Below are 13412 nucleotides of genomic sequence, written 5' to 3'. Positions count from 1 at the left end.
TGCAACTGTCACAAACAAAAAAACAGCACTCGACTAGAACGAAAATTCTTTTACGCTGCCTCAAGCAATAATACTTCGAAATTTGCCTCAGCCACATTGACTTAGCAGCTACCATATGGCGGATTTAAACGAAATATATGCGAAATTTTATTTGAGGGCAAACAAACTTTAAATGGGCGCATACAACAGCAATTTAGTTCGAGGCATGCTAGGTAGGTAGGTGGAAGTGGCGGAGGTCGGTCTCTAAACCAACTCACTTAGGCCGTTGCCGATCCATTGTGAGGCATGCTAAGCAAATATTAAATCCATTTTCAGCTATAAAAACGTGCCACTCTCGCATATTAAAGGTGTCAAGGAAACAATGGACATCATCAACAATAGCGACGCCAGAAATGGGAGAAGGGCACGAAATCAGAATACAAGAAATAAATCAAATAAAAAGAATAGTAGGGCTCTCACAAAGTACCCGTGTCAAAAATTTTTCGCGGCCTATAATTATTATTGACATGCTATGGCGCGGCAATTGCGTGACTGCGTTGGCAAGAATAATAGTACGGGTGTATGTATGTATGTATGTATGTGCATGGAACAGAATGGAAGCAAATAAAACAAAAACAACAGCAAGAACAAGAACGTCTCAAAACCGTCATAACCGAGAGCACTTCGAAACGCGATGAAACGTCAAACAAAACACCAACTAATAATCAACACAGCACAACCGTCTATGAGCAGCAACAATGTAAACAGGTACCACAAAAACAACAACAACAATTTAATAATAATACAATAATACTAAATAAGTGCTCACTTGAAATATTTATTTACCATGAACACAATATGGCTTATACGCACTTGAACAAAATGGCTGTAATAATGCATTTACGTAATCATGAATGAAATGTGTGGAGGAGTTGCAAAAGCTGGTTAGCGTGAAAACTAAACAAAACAAACGAGAAGTCCTTCAAACGTATTTGAATTGGAATAAGGCGCATACTTACATACATATATACACATACATATGTACATACACACATACATTCTTACATGCATATACATACACGTACAAGCATACTTACTTTATATTGAACATACATTTGTGCCCGCTCACTCAACTCAATCAGTCAGCTGTCTTCATTTCAGTTTGCAAGCTAAACAAAGGTGGCAAAACCACGCCCCGCTTTCCGATTGCTGGCCACCTCATCGTCACTATAAATTTTGTTGGAAAACTACTCGCACACACACCACCACTTGTGCTTATACGAAAATAAATACTGCTATGTAGGAGTTTCTCCGTCAAGTGGCTATCAGCTCTACTCTGCCAAATGCACAGTGTTTGTGTGTGTGTGTGTCGCTCAAGTATCTACTCAGCTCTACTTAAATATTCATTCAGCAGCGAAAATTGCTAGTAATCTTCGAACAATTGAATAAAAATTACAGTTAGCGTTGGTTACCGTTCGACGATATGAGTTGTTGCTTAAGGCGCGATTATGGGACTATTGTTGTTGTGTAAATATTATGACATTTTTTTTTTTTAATTTTTTTTGTCTCGTTTTTTTTGCTTTTTTGATGGCACTACAAAATTAAATGGAGGATGGATAAGTGGGCTTCCACTTTTTCCCTCTGCCTATAGGCGTTTTATGCGTACATATGTATGTGCATATGTATGCATGAATTTACGCCTTCCTCGATTGGAATCAATTACTTGTGCTCATATTATCACCGTTATAAAATATTTATAGCTAATTGTTTACACAACCAGTTAGTTGAATGGTACTTAACGCATAACGGATTAGGTCACATTCTTTCTATATTTCTGTACATATTTACATACATAGATTTTGAAGAAAATTTAATGTTCTTTAGGTGCTAGTTGCTTCGCATTGGGAATGTATCATAGTAATCAATGTCGAAATATGATGCAATAAGTGGTAGTCTTAGTCTTTTAGTCATGGGAAAAGTCAAGCAAAAGTGGCAGGTAAGACGCTGGGCTGAAAGAGCGAGTTGAGAGCGAAGCCTTTCAACTAGTAGAGAAGATAAAATTAATACACCATTTTACCCATCCTTTACTACATATGTGCCCTACTTTAATCCATCAAATGTATATTTAGCCGATATAATTGCAAAAAATTGCCTATGATTTTATGTCAATCATTTTTGTACAAGTGCGTGAAAAAGCAGAGCTGAAGTGTGAGTGATTCATTTTCGGAAAACGATAACAGTGTAAAACGTAAGTACTTTTTGACAAAAAAAAAATACTTTCAAGAAGTCGATGGATTCCTCTTGCGCGACGAATAATAATTTTACCGCTTTTCAACTGTTTTCTACAGCCAATGATGGCTTGTTTCAAGACAAAAGACTGAATTCTCATTATGATTCATTAACGAATCAGCTCAAGTACAATCCAGTGAAATTTTTGGATTTGGATTTCCAGAAGGATTCGCATTAATATTCGACGAGCAAAGATTGTCACTTTAATAAAGGGTGATCAATTTAGAGGTATCGGATATTAAATTGAAATAAAACAACAAAAATTCAAATTGACTAGGCAATCTTTGTGTAGAACTTTTTATGACATTTAATTTGCGTTTATGACATTTGACTGCGCCGTAATTCGGTCATCTGTAAAAATCAGTGTTATGCGGCACATTAGAATCGGAAGCTAAATTTTTGAACTCATGCAAGAGTTTAAATACTTAGGCATAGTACTCAGCATAAATAAGGATCGGTCCCTATCAATACAAGACAGCATTCAGGCAGCTAACAGAGCATATTTTGGCTAAATCAAACATATAAAGTCTTCATTGATATCAAAGGAGTAAAAGCTCCAGATGTACAGAACTATAATAAGAGCGGTTCTCATCTATAGCTGTGAAACAAGGGTCCTTAAAGTTAATGACATGAATTTACTGATGCGATTTGAAAAAAATTCTCAGAAAAATATTCGGCCCTTTACGATTAGAAGACGTTACATACCGTATGCGGTATAACTAAGAGCTCATTATTTTTAACGCGGGAGGAAATGTAACGCATTTTAAAAAGTCGCAAATGCTACGATGGTATGGACGCGTCATAAAAATGAGCAACGAAAGAGGGACCAAAAAGGTTTTTGGAGCAAATCCTGAAGTCGCAAGGAGAGGCTGATCAAGGCGACAATGGTTGCAAGCCGTACAATACGACAAATGTAATGAGAATATCCCAACATAGATCGAAAGCGGGATGTCGAGAAGAATGGAGACTCCACTGGTCCGAGACGAGAAATAAATTTCTCACTGAAACGAAGAGATTTACAGCAGTAAATCCATTGTTTCACAGGCTGTATGGCAAGTAGCGCCTTCTTATTGGAACCAGTGGATTTGTGGAGATAATGGGCTTCAAATTCCGTACAATAAACAGTTGTTTATCATGGCGCGATTGCGTTCACCATTCACTATAACATTGGCACCAGCCTCGTCTTTTGAAGATATATTGGCCGATGATTCCCCTCCAGCCCTTAGGCCGCGCACCAAACGGTTGTTTTCAATGAATGCAATGGCAGCTCTTGAATGGCTTGGAGCTTCGGGTTGCTCTTTAGCTCAAATGCGACACTTTTGCTTAGGCATTAAGCCAAAAATGGACCTCATCGCTGAACACTATAATTTGGTCTGAGCGCGCGATGAACACTTTTCTCAGAGCGCCGATTTTCGTAATTCAATTTTAAGATTTGTAAGCGTTGTTGAGACGTAAGACTTCACATGATGAAATGTCAATGAATACTGAAAAAAAATTATGTATTCAATATGACAGTAGTCACGCGTGATCTGAAAAGAAACCCTATAGGAAAAAGTACCTCTAAAAAATGTATGTGAAATACTATGTGGCTTTGGAGAGTCCTACTGGATCACAGAAATTTTGAATTAATAAAACTAATTTCTCTAGTCCGATTGATTTTATATGAATCTTCGAGGACTTGTGATGTTCACCGCAAGGGTCTTCTGGAGAAACGCAAACAGCGATGACTTTTACAATTATTAATTTTTGTTTTTGTTTTTTTGAAATTTTGCTAAAGTCAAGTCGAAACATGATGTATTCATGCTATGTTTTTATTTTTGTAAAATAAAGCAATTGACTAGCAAAAAAAAAAACAATTATTGAAAATCATCATTTTTTTGGCCTCTGACTACCACTAACCCCTTAAAAAAATATATATGTATATATACAAATTGCGGCTTGTGGCTTGGTTTTGTTTGTACAGTGGGAATTACAGCTTTTTTGTTTTCAATTTCTCATTAGAACTAATTAGTTTTGCATTTTTTGTGCAGCTAAGAGAAGTTATCAAGAAAATTGGTGTTAAAGTAATCAATTTCAATCCATGGAAGTTTCATTAACATCAAATATTTAGGCTTTTTTTATCAAAAAACAAATGACATTATCTACATACATAAGTAGAAGTGTATATGTGTGTATGCACCTGTATATGCAATTTCCAAGCTTAAAACAAAAAAGTATCCGCCACCAAGGCAATTTAACCAGAAGTCAAATATTTGTAGACACATGTGTTTGCACACACATACATATGTATAGGACTATGAATAAGTTCGTGCGGTTTTTTTTCGAAATTTGAAACTTTATTGACGTAAAATGGTTACAAATTTAATATTCAAAATATTGTCCATCGCTTACTACTACTTTTTCCCATCTTTCTGGCAATTCACGGATTCCCTTTGTGAAAAATTCGGTCGGTTTTGCCGCAATCCACGAATCGATCCATTTTTTGACTTCATCGTAATTACGGAAGTGCTGGTCAGCCAGGCCATGTTGCATCGATCGGAAGAGATAGTAATCGGATGGCGCAAGGTCTGGACTATACGGCGGGTGGGGTAGGACATCCCATTTGAGCGTTTCTAAGTATGTTTTGACCACTTGTGCAACATGTGGCCGAGCATTGTCATGTTGCAAAATAACTTTGTCGTGTCTATCGGCGTATTGCGGCCGTTTTTCTCGCAGTGCTCGGCTCAAACGCATCAATTGTCGTCGGTAGACATCCCCCGTAATCGTTTCATTCGGTTTCAGTAGCTCATAATACACAACACCCAGCTGGTCCCACCAGATACACAGCATAACCTTCAGGCCATGAATATTCTGCGCCGACGTCGATGTTGAAGCATGGCCAGGGTATCCATACGTTGCCCGACGTTTTGGATTGTCGTAATGGACCCACTTTTCATCGCCAGTCACAATTCGATGCAAAAAACCCTTTCTTTTGTGCCGTTGAAGCAGTTGTTCGCATGCCATAAAACGGCGTTCAACGTCTCTTGGCTTCAATTCATACGGCACCCAATGGCCTACCTTTCGGATCATTCCCATGGCTTTTAAACGTTTGGAAATGGTTGATTGATCAACTCCCAAAGTTTTTGCAACCTCTTCTTGCGTTTGAGCCGGATCTTGATCGAGCAATTCCTCCAATTCGGTATCCATGAACTTTGGCGGCGCACCCTCGCGTTCTTCGTCTTCCAAGCCAAAATCACCACTTTTAAAGCGTGCAAACCACTTCTGGCACGTTCGCTCAGATAGAGCATGCTCACCATAAACTTCCACCAAGATACGATGACTTTCGGCTGCTTTTTTCTTCATATTAAAATAATGAAGAAGAATTCCCCGCAAAAACACATTATTTGGCACGAAATTCGACATTTTCAAGTGTGGTAAAAATATTGTTGTTTACGCTTCAAATAAAAACCTTATACTGACGTTTGTGCCTTACGACAGTAGCTCTCCAATGAATGTTTGGAAATGTGGATCGATGGAATAATAATCAAGTTACGCCATCTGTTGTAAAACCGAAACGAACTTATTCATAGTCCTATTACAAAATTATTAATAATGTTCTGGGGGCCTCTTAAAACAAACAGCCTCAGCGGAGGTCAATTGAGCCAAACAGATTACACAAAATTCAATAAAGCATTTAAACAACGAAGAATTTCAAACAAAAAAGGGAAAAACAAACAAATAATGGCTGGTAATACGAAAGCAATCAAGGGAAAATGTACATACATACATGCACACATATAAATATACAGATGCATTGAAATCATTGCCTAAATCACTGATCGAGTGCGTTGTATAATAATAAAGCGACAATCAAACACACAGTCGAAGGCCATTCGGAGTAATTTATCATTTATTGGGGACGTTATGGTTGTTGCGCTTATTACTATTGTTGCATTTGTTGTTGCTGCTACAAGCACAGTTATCTTATGCACTATTAAATAATTGTTTAATCTCAGCGGTAAGTGCTTTTTGTTTTCGACGGCTTTGTTTTGCGGTTTGAAATTTTGATTTCGACAATTTATTATTTTGGGCATGACTGGCGCGGTTTGGGGTAATTACACAAAGTCTTCGAAAAAGAGATAGAGCGAGAATAGCAGGGGGGAGGTGGCAAAGTACAGCGCGGCACATGAAATGAAAGTGCAGATGAAGATAAGAAGCGTGGATAGGCAAGCAAAGCACTGCGGAGCGTGAAAACTCATGCGGCGGCAAGTGTCAAGGATTATAGATTAAGGGAACACGTGAGGGAGATAAAGAAGAGAAAGTTAGACTGGGCGGAACAAACGCAAAAAGCACTACAAAAATACAAAAAATAAAAACTTGTAAAACTGGATTTAAGGGATTAAGGGATAATGTGCGCGGACGCCATGAATGAAATTAGGTTGCATAGCTCGTTATGACCAGCAGCAGCATTAAAATGCTGCTTATCAAGCAGCATCCCACAAGGATTAGAAAGCAATTAAGTTCATATTTATAATCACTAAGATCAGTGCAGATAAGGTTTTGAAATGATGGAGGAAGAGCAACTTGGGAAAACCAACAAAGGACGTAACGAATTGATAGGAATAACTTTGAGGGAAGAACAAATAGAAACATTTTAATGCAACAACTCAATTTGATATTCACCTCATTCACAACTCATGAATATTCAGAGCAATGAATAAGGTAGAATTGAAAGGAATGTTCAGTTGAATCAATTCGATATTAAAAGCAAAATTTTTTAAGGAATTTTTAAGTCAACGAAAATCAAGTGAGAGAGCTCGTAAAGGCTAAAATGTTAGACAACGCCGAGACATAATTCAAAATAAGACAATTTTGTTTAATTGAAGTGGTGTTGTTGTTATTGAAGTGGTTGAGTATTTCTACTGAAATAATCTTAATTCGCGACTAGCGCCATAGAGGTGTACTTTGAATAGTTGTAAAGGCTCTTTCAGCCGCCGTAGCCGAATGGGTTGGTAGATGACTAGCATTCGAGAGTGTGTGGGTCCGAATATCAGTGCAAGCAACAGCAAAATTGTAGAAAAAGTTTTTATATCCGAGTGTATTTTTAGCCGTGAAAAAAGCTCCTCATAAAAAACCATCAGCTGTTCGGAGGCGCCATAAAACTAAAGGTCCTTCGATTTGTAGACAAAAATCAAGACGCGCACACCACAAATTAGAAGAGGAGCTCGGCCAAACACCTAACAGAATTGTGAGCGACAATTATGTATTTTATTTGCCTTTAAAGAGTCTTTCAAAAGTGACTGCTAGATATCAGTAGTAAATAATTCTTAGACGGTAATTTTCTTTTACGTCATCTCTGGCATTTATAGAAAGATGGGCAATTAAATTTAATTTAATTTTAAATTAGAAAAAATTTAAACTTAAAATTATTGAAACTTATTACAAAAATGGTCGTAATTTTAGAACAACAAAACCCAAAATTTATGATTTTTTTTGTGGAAATAATGAGGCGGCAATTCAAAGTCGACAAAGTGTATAACAAACACTTTCTTGCCACATCCACTTAAAAAAGCAAAAAAATGCGTTTGGAGGTATTTTTATAATTTCAGCTTTCCCAATTTAACACTCAGCACTTCGTTTTCATTAGTTTGTTTAGTTTGAATCTCACAAATCGTAATTATACCAAGCCATTCACTGAATTTTTGAAAAACGGTAATTTCCCCTTCTTTTGTTGGTTTTGTATTGTAAAGGAACCTGAAGTCTGACCTGCCAAAATCGCGAAAAATAAACAAAAAAACGGTTTTCGGAAGGCGCCACCTTCGATACTCAAGTGCCTGACGTCACACTTCTCAAAATCGGAAAAAATAATGCAACGACTTTCGGAAGGCGCCACCTTAGGTACTTAATTCGCCTTGCTTCGAAATGAAAAAACTAAAGTAACGGCAAATTATTTTCTATTAAATTCAAATTGAAGTAACAGAGAAATTAGGGAGTCGGTGAATGCGGTTTGAGTAAGCCGATGGAAATAAGTTCAAAAGCCCTCAAGTATATCCGACGCTCTCGGGCAATTTACAGTTATTAAAAAAAAAAAACAGTTACAGTTATTAATGTATCGATAAAAACGAATTTTCTACGAGTATTAACACTTTGATTAAATTCAGCTTAATTGGAAAACGAGGCTAATCGAACGGCATATTTAAGCATGCGATCACAGGGGTGCGCGTTCGTATGAGGTACTTGGACACGGCATATTTTTTTACGCTCTTCGCTAATTTGTACCTCTAGCAAGGGCCAATACACCTGGTTCATTTAATAAAGCCGATAAAACAAAGTAATTTGGCAGCTGCTATAATACAATTAATAATTATTGCTGGATGAAATCTCAATACCCTGTTGATGGCCGAAACTAATCAACGTTTATAGAGAGCACGCACACATACACGAAAAAGGTAGGGAGTAAACCGCCGAATGGTGCACAATAAAAAAAGCTGATATAAATAAAAAAAATTCTCTATAGATAAACTTTTCGATGAGAGCCAAATCAAAATATGACGACAACTGCGGAATAAGCAGAAGCCGAAGCCGTCGTAGCAGAAGTATTAGCAAACGAGAAATGGCAACCGCAGCGAAGCTAATAGCGGTAATTATCACGCACCGGCTACAAATTATGACTATCTAATAGATACGAGAGAAGTGATACCGAGCTAATGTCAGGTTATGTCAGATGAAGTGTTGGTGAATGAAAGCACGAATGAATTATAAATTGATAGAGTGACTCATGAAAAGCATGAAAATTAACGAACGTACTTAAATGCCTGCTGGGCTTTTGAGGTTCGAAAAGCCGCAGCACAGAACGTTGGAAAGTACCGACGCACACACCATAAAATTATGCACAGCGCAGCAGGTAGAAATTGTTTCGGCTGAGCGTCTCAGTCTGAGGTAAAAGGTGCTGAAGTAGCGCTGAAAAGGGCTAAAGTAAACATATTTACCTATACGAACATAAATATGACGAAGCATAACCAATTTATGTACACAAATTAAAAAGAAAAAAACCAAAAAAAAGAGTGTCTGAGTGGGGCCAAATTGCTGTTGGATGTATTACTTGATTCAAGTTGATGGAGCAACAAGTCATCAAAAGCATACCCTGTAGGGCAAACGTGAGCTAGTGAAGCAGAATTCTGGTAAACAAATTAACGCAAATTCTGCGCCAAAAATAAACAGAATTTTTTTAATGCTAAAATTTTGAAGAATTTACTTTTTTGTTTTTGGTTTTGTGGGCATGGCTCAAAGCATTAACTCTTCGTTGGGCATCCGGGTCTAGCCAGACTTGACTTTTTCTACTTAGTACGTCAATTTAAAATATTTCTGACTTATCTGACCAGACTTTTTCGACTTTGGACGATGTAATATGTTTCAGACTTATCTGGCCAGCCTTTTTCCACTTTGTACGTGAATTTAATATATTTCTACTATAGCTAATGAATTGAGCTTCCAGGTAGCTTCCTAGAATTTAGTTTTTTATCTATTTATGGATATAACCTTTTAAAAGGATCCTCGAACAGGACGAAAAAAGGCCAGACCCGGGTATACAAAAAAAAAGGTTTTAAAACAGGTGTTCAAAGGAAGGTTAAGCAACAAGATAAAATTGTTGTTGTTGACATAACAAAAACAGTCCCGTCAAATTTCAGAAAATGCTGCTAACAACAGAAATCGAGTTTAAATTAACTGAAAGAAAGGTAGGTATAGCTTTTTTCCAATAGCAATAATTTTCTAGAAGCAATCCTAAGCTTCAATGCAAGAACACCTAACAGACAGCGTTCGGTAAGGATACCTACCAACTTCGAGAGCTGCGGCTTTCTTGGCCTTAGAAGTTCCCTCGAACGTCCCCAATCTGCTCGAGGTCAAATGGATCTCGCTACTTTAAACGTTTGCGCACTAGTCCCGCGTTCGCTGAGTTGACGCGAGGCTCATCTTTCCAATAGCAGACCACAGATTCTCAAGGAAACCCCAATCCTCTCATTTAGCGATGAAACCGTCTCCAGGGTTCTCTGTCTAGCCAGCTCTCATGATGTTCGTACTCTGTCAACATCCTTTGTGTTCTCGTTCTTCTTAATATTGTTGTTGACTGCAGACCAAAACCTAAACAATTGCAAGCAACGGAGTTGCCATGTCTGAACGCCACGGCCAACACAAAAAGAGGATTTACAAAGTTCAAGCAACTAAAATCTCTCTGTATGAACACGGGCTAATGAAACTCGCTTGAAAAGAAGTTAGCAGCATTCAAAATAATGAGTTATACCAATTTTATGAAGCATAACGGGCGAATCTTACTCGATAACTTCGTTGTTGCTTTCACATGCAAATTTTTCGTCAAGTGAGCAAAGCCCAGAGATAACGAGCAGTGAATTGGCGAATCCAAGGCGCGTAAGAAAACTCGGGTAAGAAATTTCAACACACAAAATATTTATTTTATTTATTTTATTTAAAAAAAAATTGACTTAAAGAGTAAATCTTATAAGCTAATTGTAAATAAAGCGATAGCATCGAGGCCTTACGCTTAAGCTGTGTATATGGAATTATTTTGTATTGTGTCTTAAATTCTATGGTATAGGTTGGTTATTTTAAGGAATTTGGTTATTAAAGATATTGAATCGGAGGTTGGGGAAGATAGATGCGTCATTGGGTTTGAGTTGCTGAAGATTTGTTTTCTGCGGGCGGTGTATAGTGGGCAATGAAGAAGGATATGGGGTATGGTACATGTTACGTCCGGGTTGCACGTGCACGTAGTTGGGTTGGTGTTTGTCATGAAGTGTCCATGTGTAGTCTTTGTATGCCCTAGCCGAAGACGCCCGAACTTTATGACGTCTAGTCGGGTCACCCTATTTTTATTATTTTTTATAAAGTCCGTTATGTGGGTTTTTGTGTGGTTTACCTGTTGGTACCAGTTATTGGTTGAGGTCCATGTGTGGTTCTGTTTGTTGTCAAAATGTTTTTTTATATGTTTTTTAATGTCGGTTAAGTTGAAGTTATGTGTCATTAGCGTTGGTGTTTGATGTGCTTGTTTTGCGGTGTAGTCAGCGAATTCATTTCCGGTAATGTTGGCGTGTCCCGGCACCCAGATTAGTTTGATTTTAGGGTATTTCGCTATCATAATGTTTCTTATGGTGGTTGGGTAGTGATCGTAGTTGTATATGTTTGTTATTGAGTTGATGGCCGAGAGGGAATCGGAACATATTGCGAAGTTTTTGTTTTTGCTCTTTATTGTGTTTATAGCTTCACTTATGGCTATAATTTCTGCAGAGTATGTTGAGCTGTAGCTTGGTAGGTTTGACATTTTTATAACTTCGTTTTGTGAGGTTATGCTGTATGTAGTATTGTTGTCGGTCTTAGATCCGTCTGTGTAGATGAAGGTGTAGTTGTGGTATTTCTCTTTAATTTCGTAGAACTTTGTTTGATACTGGATTGGGTTCGTGTTGTTTTTGTTTAAGTTACTTAGGGTAGTATTAATTGATTTAGGGTTTAGTATCCAGGAAGGCGAGTTGTGGATGGTATGTTTTGGATGTTTTGTAGGTAGATTGAGTTTTGCACTGAGGTTTAATATTTTGCCTATGGCTGGCTCTTGTTTGGGTATGTATTTTCTTTTTTTGTAGTTTTGGGCGATGTTGTGGAGCGGGTTGTGTTTTGATACAAAAATTGTTTTAAATAACCTTGCCGTGGTCAAGTCTCTCTGATTTTCTACCGATCGTATATTGGCTTCGAAGAGTATGTTAGCAATTGGAGTGGTGCGCAGTGCCCCCAGGGCAGTTCTTATAGCTGAATTAAGTATTGTTTTGATTTTTTTCAACTGTGAGTTTGAGGCGAACCCGTACAAAAAAATGCCATAATTTATTTTCGGAATGAGTAGCGTTTTGACCAATGTTAGTAAAGTTTGGGTATCACAATTAAACTTTGGGGTGGCCAGGCACTTTATGACATTAAGTTGTGTTATCAGTGCTGAGCTCATTAAATCTATGTGAGAGTTCCACATGTATCTTTTGTTGAATATGACGCCTAGTACTCTTAATTCATTGCTTGGCTGGAGGTTTATTTCCTGCGATAAGATTGTGCATTTGCAATTGTGTTTACGACATATGTGGATGTATTTGCTTTTTGTTTGAGATAGTCTCGTTCCTGAATGCTTGCACCAGTCTAGTATGTCCCTGAAAATGCTCCTCATGTCTATTACTGGATTTTTCCCTTTTTTTTCTTTAATTATTATATAGAAGTCGTCCGCGTATGCGCAGAAATCGAATTCTTTGTGACGAGATATGATGGAGCTTAGTTTGTTGTAGGCGATGAGGAAAATGATGACGGATATGGGTGAGCCCTGGGGGGTTCCATTGGCCATGGGCCGGATATCGGATAATTGGTTTTTGACGCGTACCGCAAATTTACGGTGAGTCATGAAGTTTATGACGTATTTCGTAATTTTGGGGCCGAGTTTCCACGTTTTGAGCTGCTCCACTATAGTGTGTATGCCGATTCTGTCGTAGGCCTTTTCGAAGTCGAGGGATATGAGGGTTAGATGGCTTTTTGAAGAGAGTCTAGTTGACGCTAAATAATCTAAGAAAAGTAGGGTATCTGCTGTTGATTTTCCTCTCATAAAACCCGTTTGACGGTTATTGAGTAGCTTGTGTTCTGTTACAAGCCACCAAAGCCGATTTGCGATTATTTTGTCTAGAACTTTAGCAAGACAGAGGTTAAGTGATATCGGTCTATACGAATTTGCAAGGGTTTTCTGTGTTTTGGGTTTCGGGAGCGGTATAACTAAACTATATTTGAAGCTTTGTGGAATGTAATTTTGAAAAACGGAGTTATAGAATCTTAACAGGCGTTGTTTAAATGACTTTGAAGAGTTTTTGATCATTGGATACGATATTCTATCTATGCCTGGTGTTTTCCCTTTCAATTTACTGAGTGCTGATGTTAATTCTATGTAGTTTATATCTTGCTCTATAATTATCGACTCCTTGGAAGGAATCCAGTCGACTGGGGTGTTTATTGTTGTTCTCTTTCTGGTTTGAAAGTCGATAGGGAAGTTGAGATCTGACGCGTTTTCGCTCCAGAATGTAGCGATTTCATTGGCGATGTCTTTGGGGTTTGTATACATCTGGCTTGGATTATTG

At 37.8% G+C, this 13412-nt stretch overlaps 1 protein-coding gene across 1 annotated transcript in view; it reads right to left on the bottom strand.

Annotated features, from left to right (window-relative positions):
- Positions 1 to 11398, bottom strand: part of LOC128864850 (uncharacterized) — an 84832-nt gene extending 73434 nt beyond the window's left edge. The window contains exon 1 of the mRNA XM_054104637.1: positions 11180 to 11398. Coding sequence (XP_053960612.1) covers positions 11180 to 11398 — 219 coding nt within the window. The remainder of the gene's footprint in view (positions 1 to 11179) is intronic.
- Between the last annotated feature and the right edge of the window lie 2014 nt (positions 11399 to 13412).

Source organism: Anastrepha ludens, chromosome 2, assembly GCF_028408465.1.
Source record: "Anastrepha ludens isolate Willacy chromosome 2, idAnaLude1.1, whole genome shotgun sequence".
In the NCBI taxonomy this organism is placed as follows: domain Eukaryota; kingdom Metazoa; phylum Arthropoda; class Insecta; order Diptera; family Tephritidae; genus Anastrepha; species Anastrepha ludens.
This window is presented reverse-complemented; position numbering and strand designations above follow the sequence as displayed.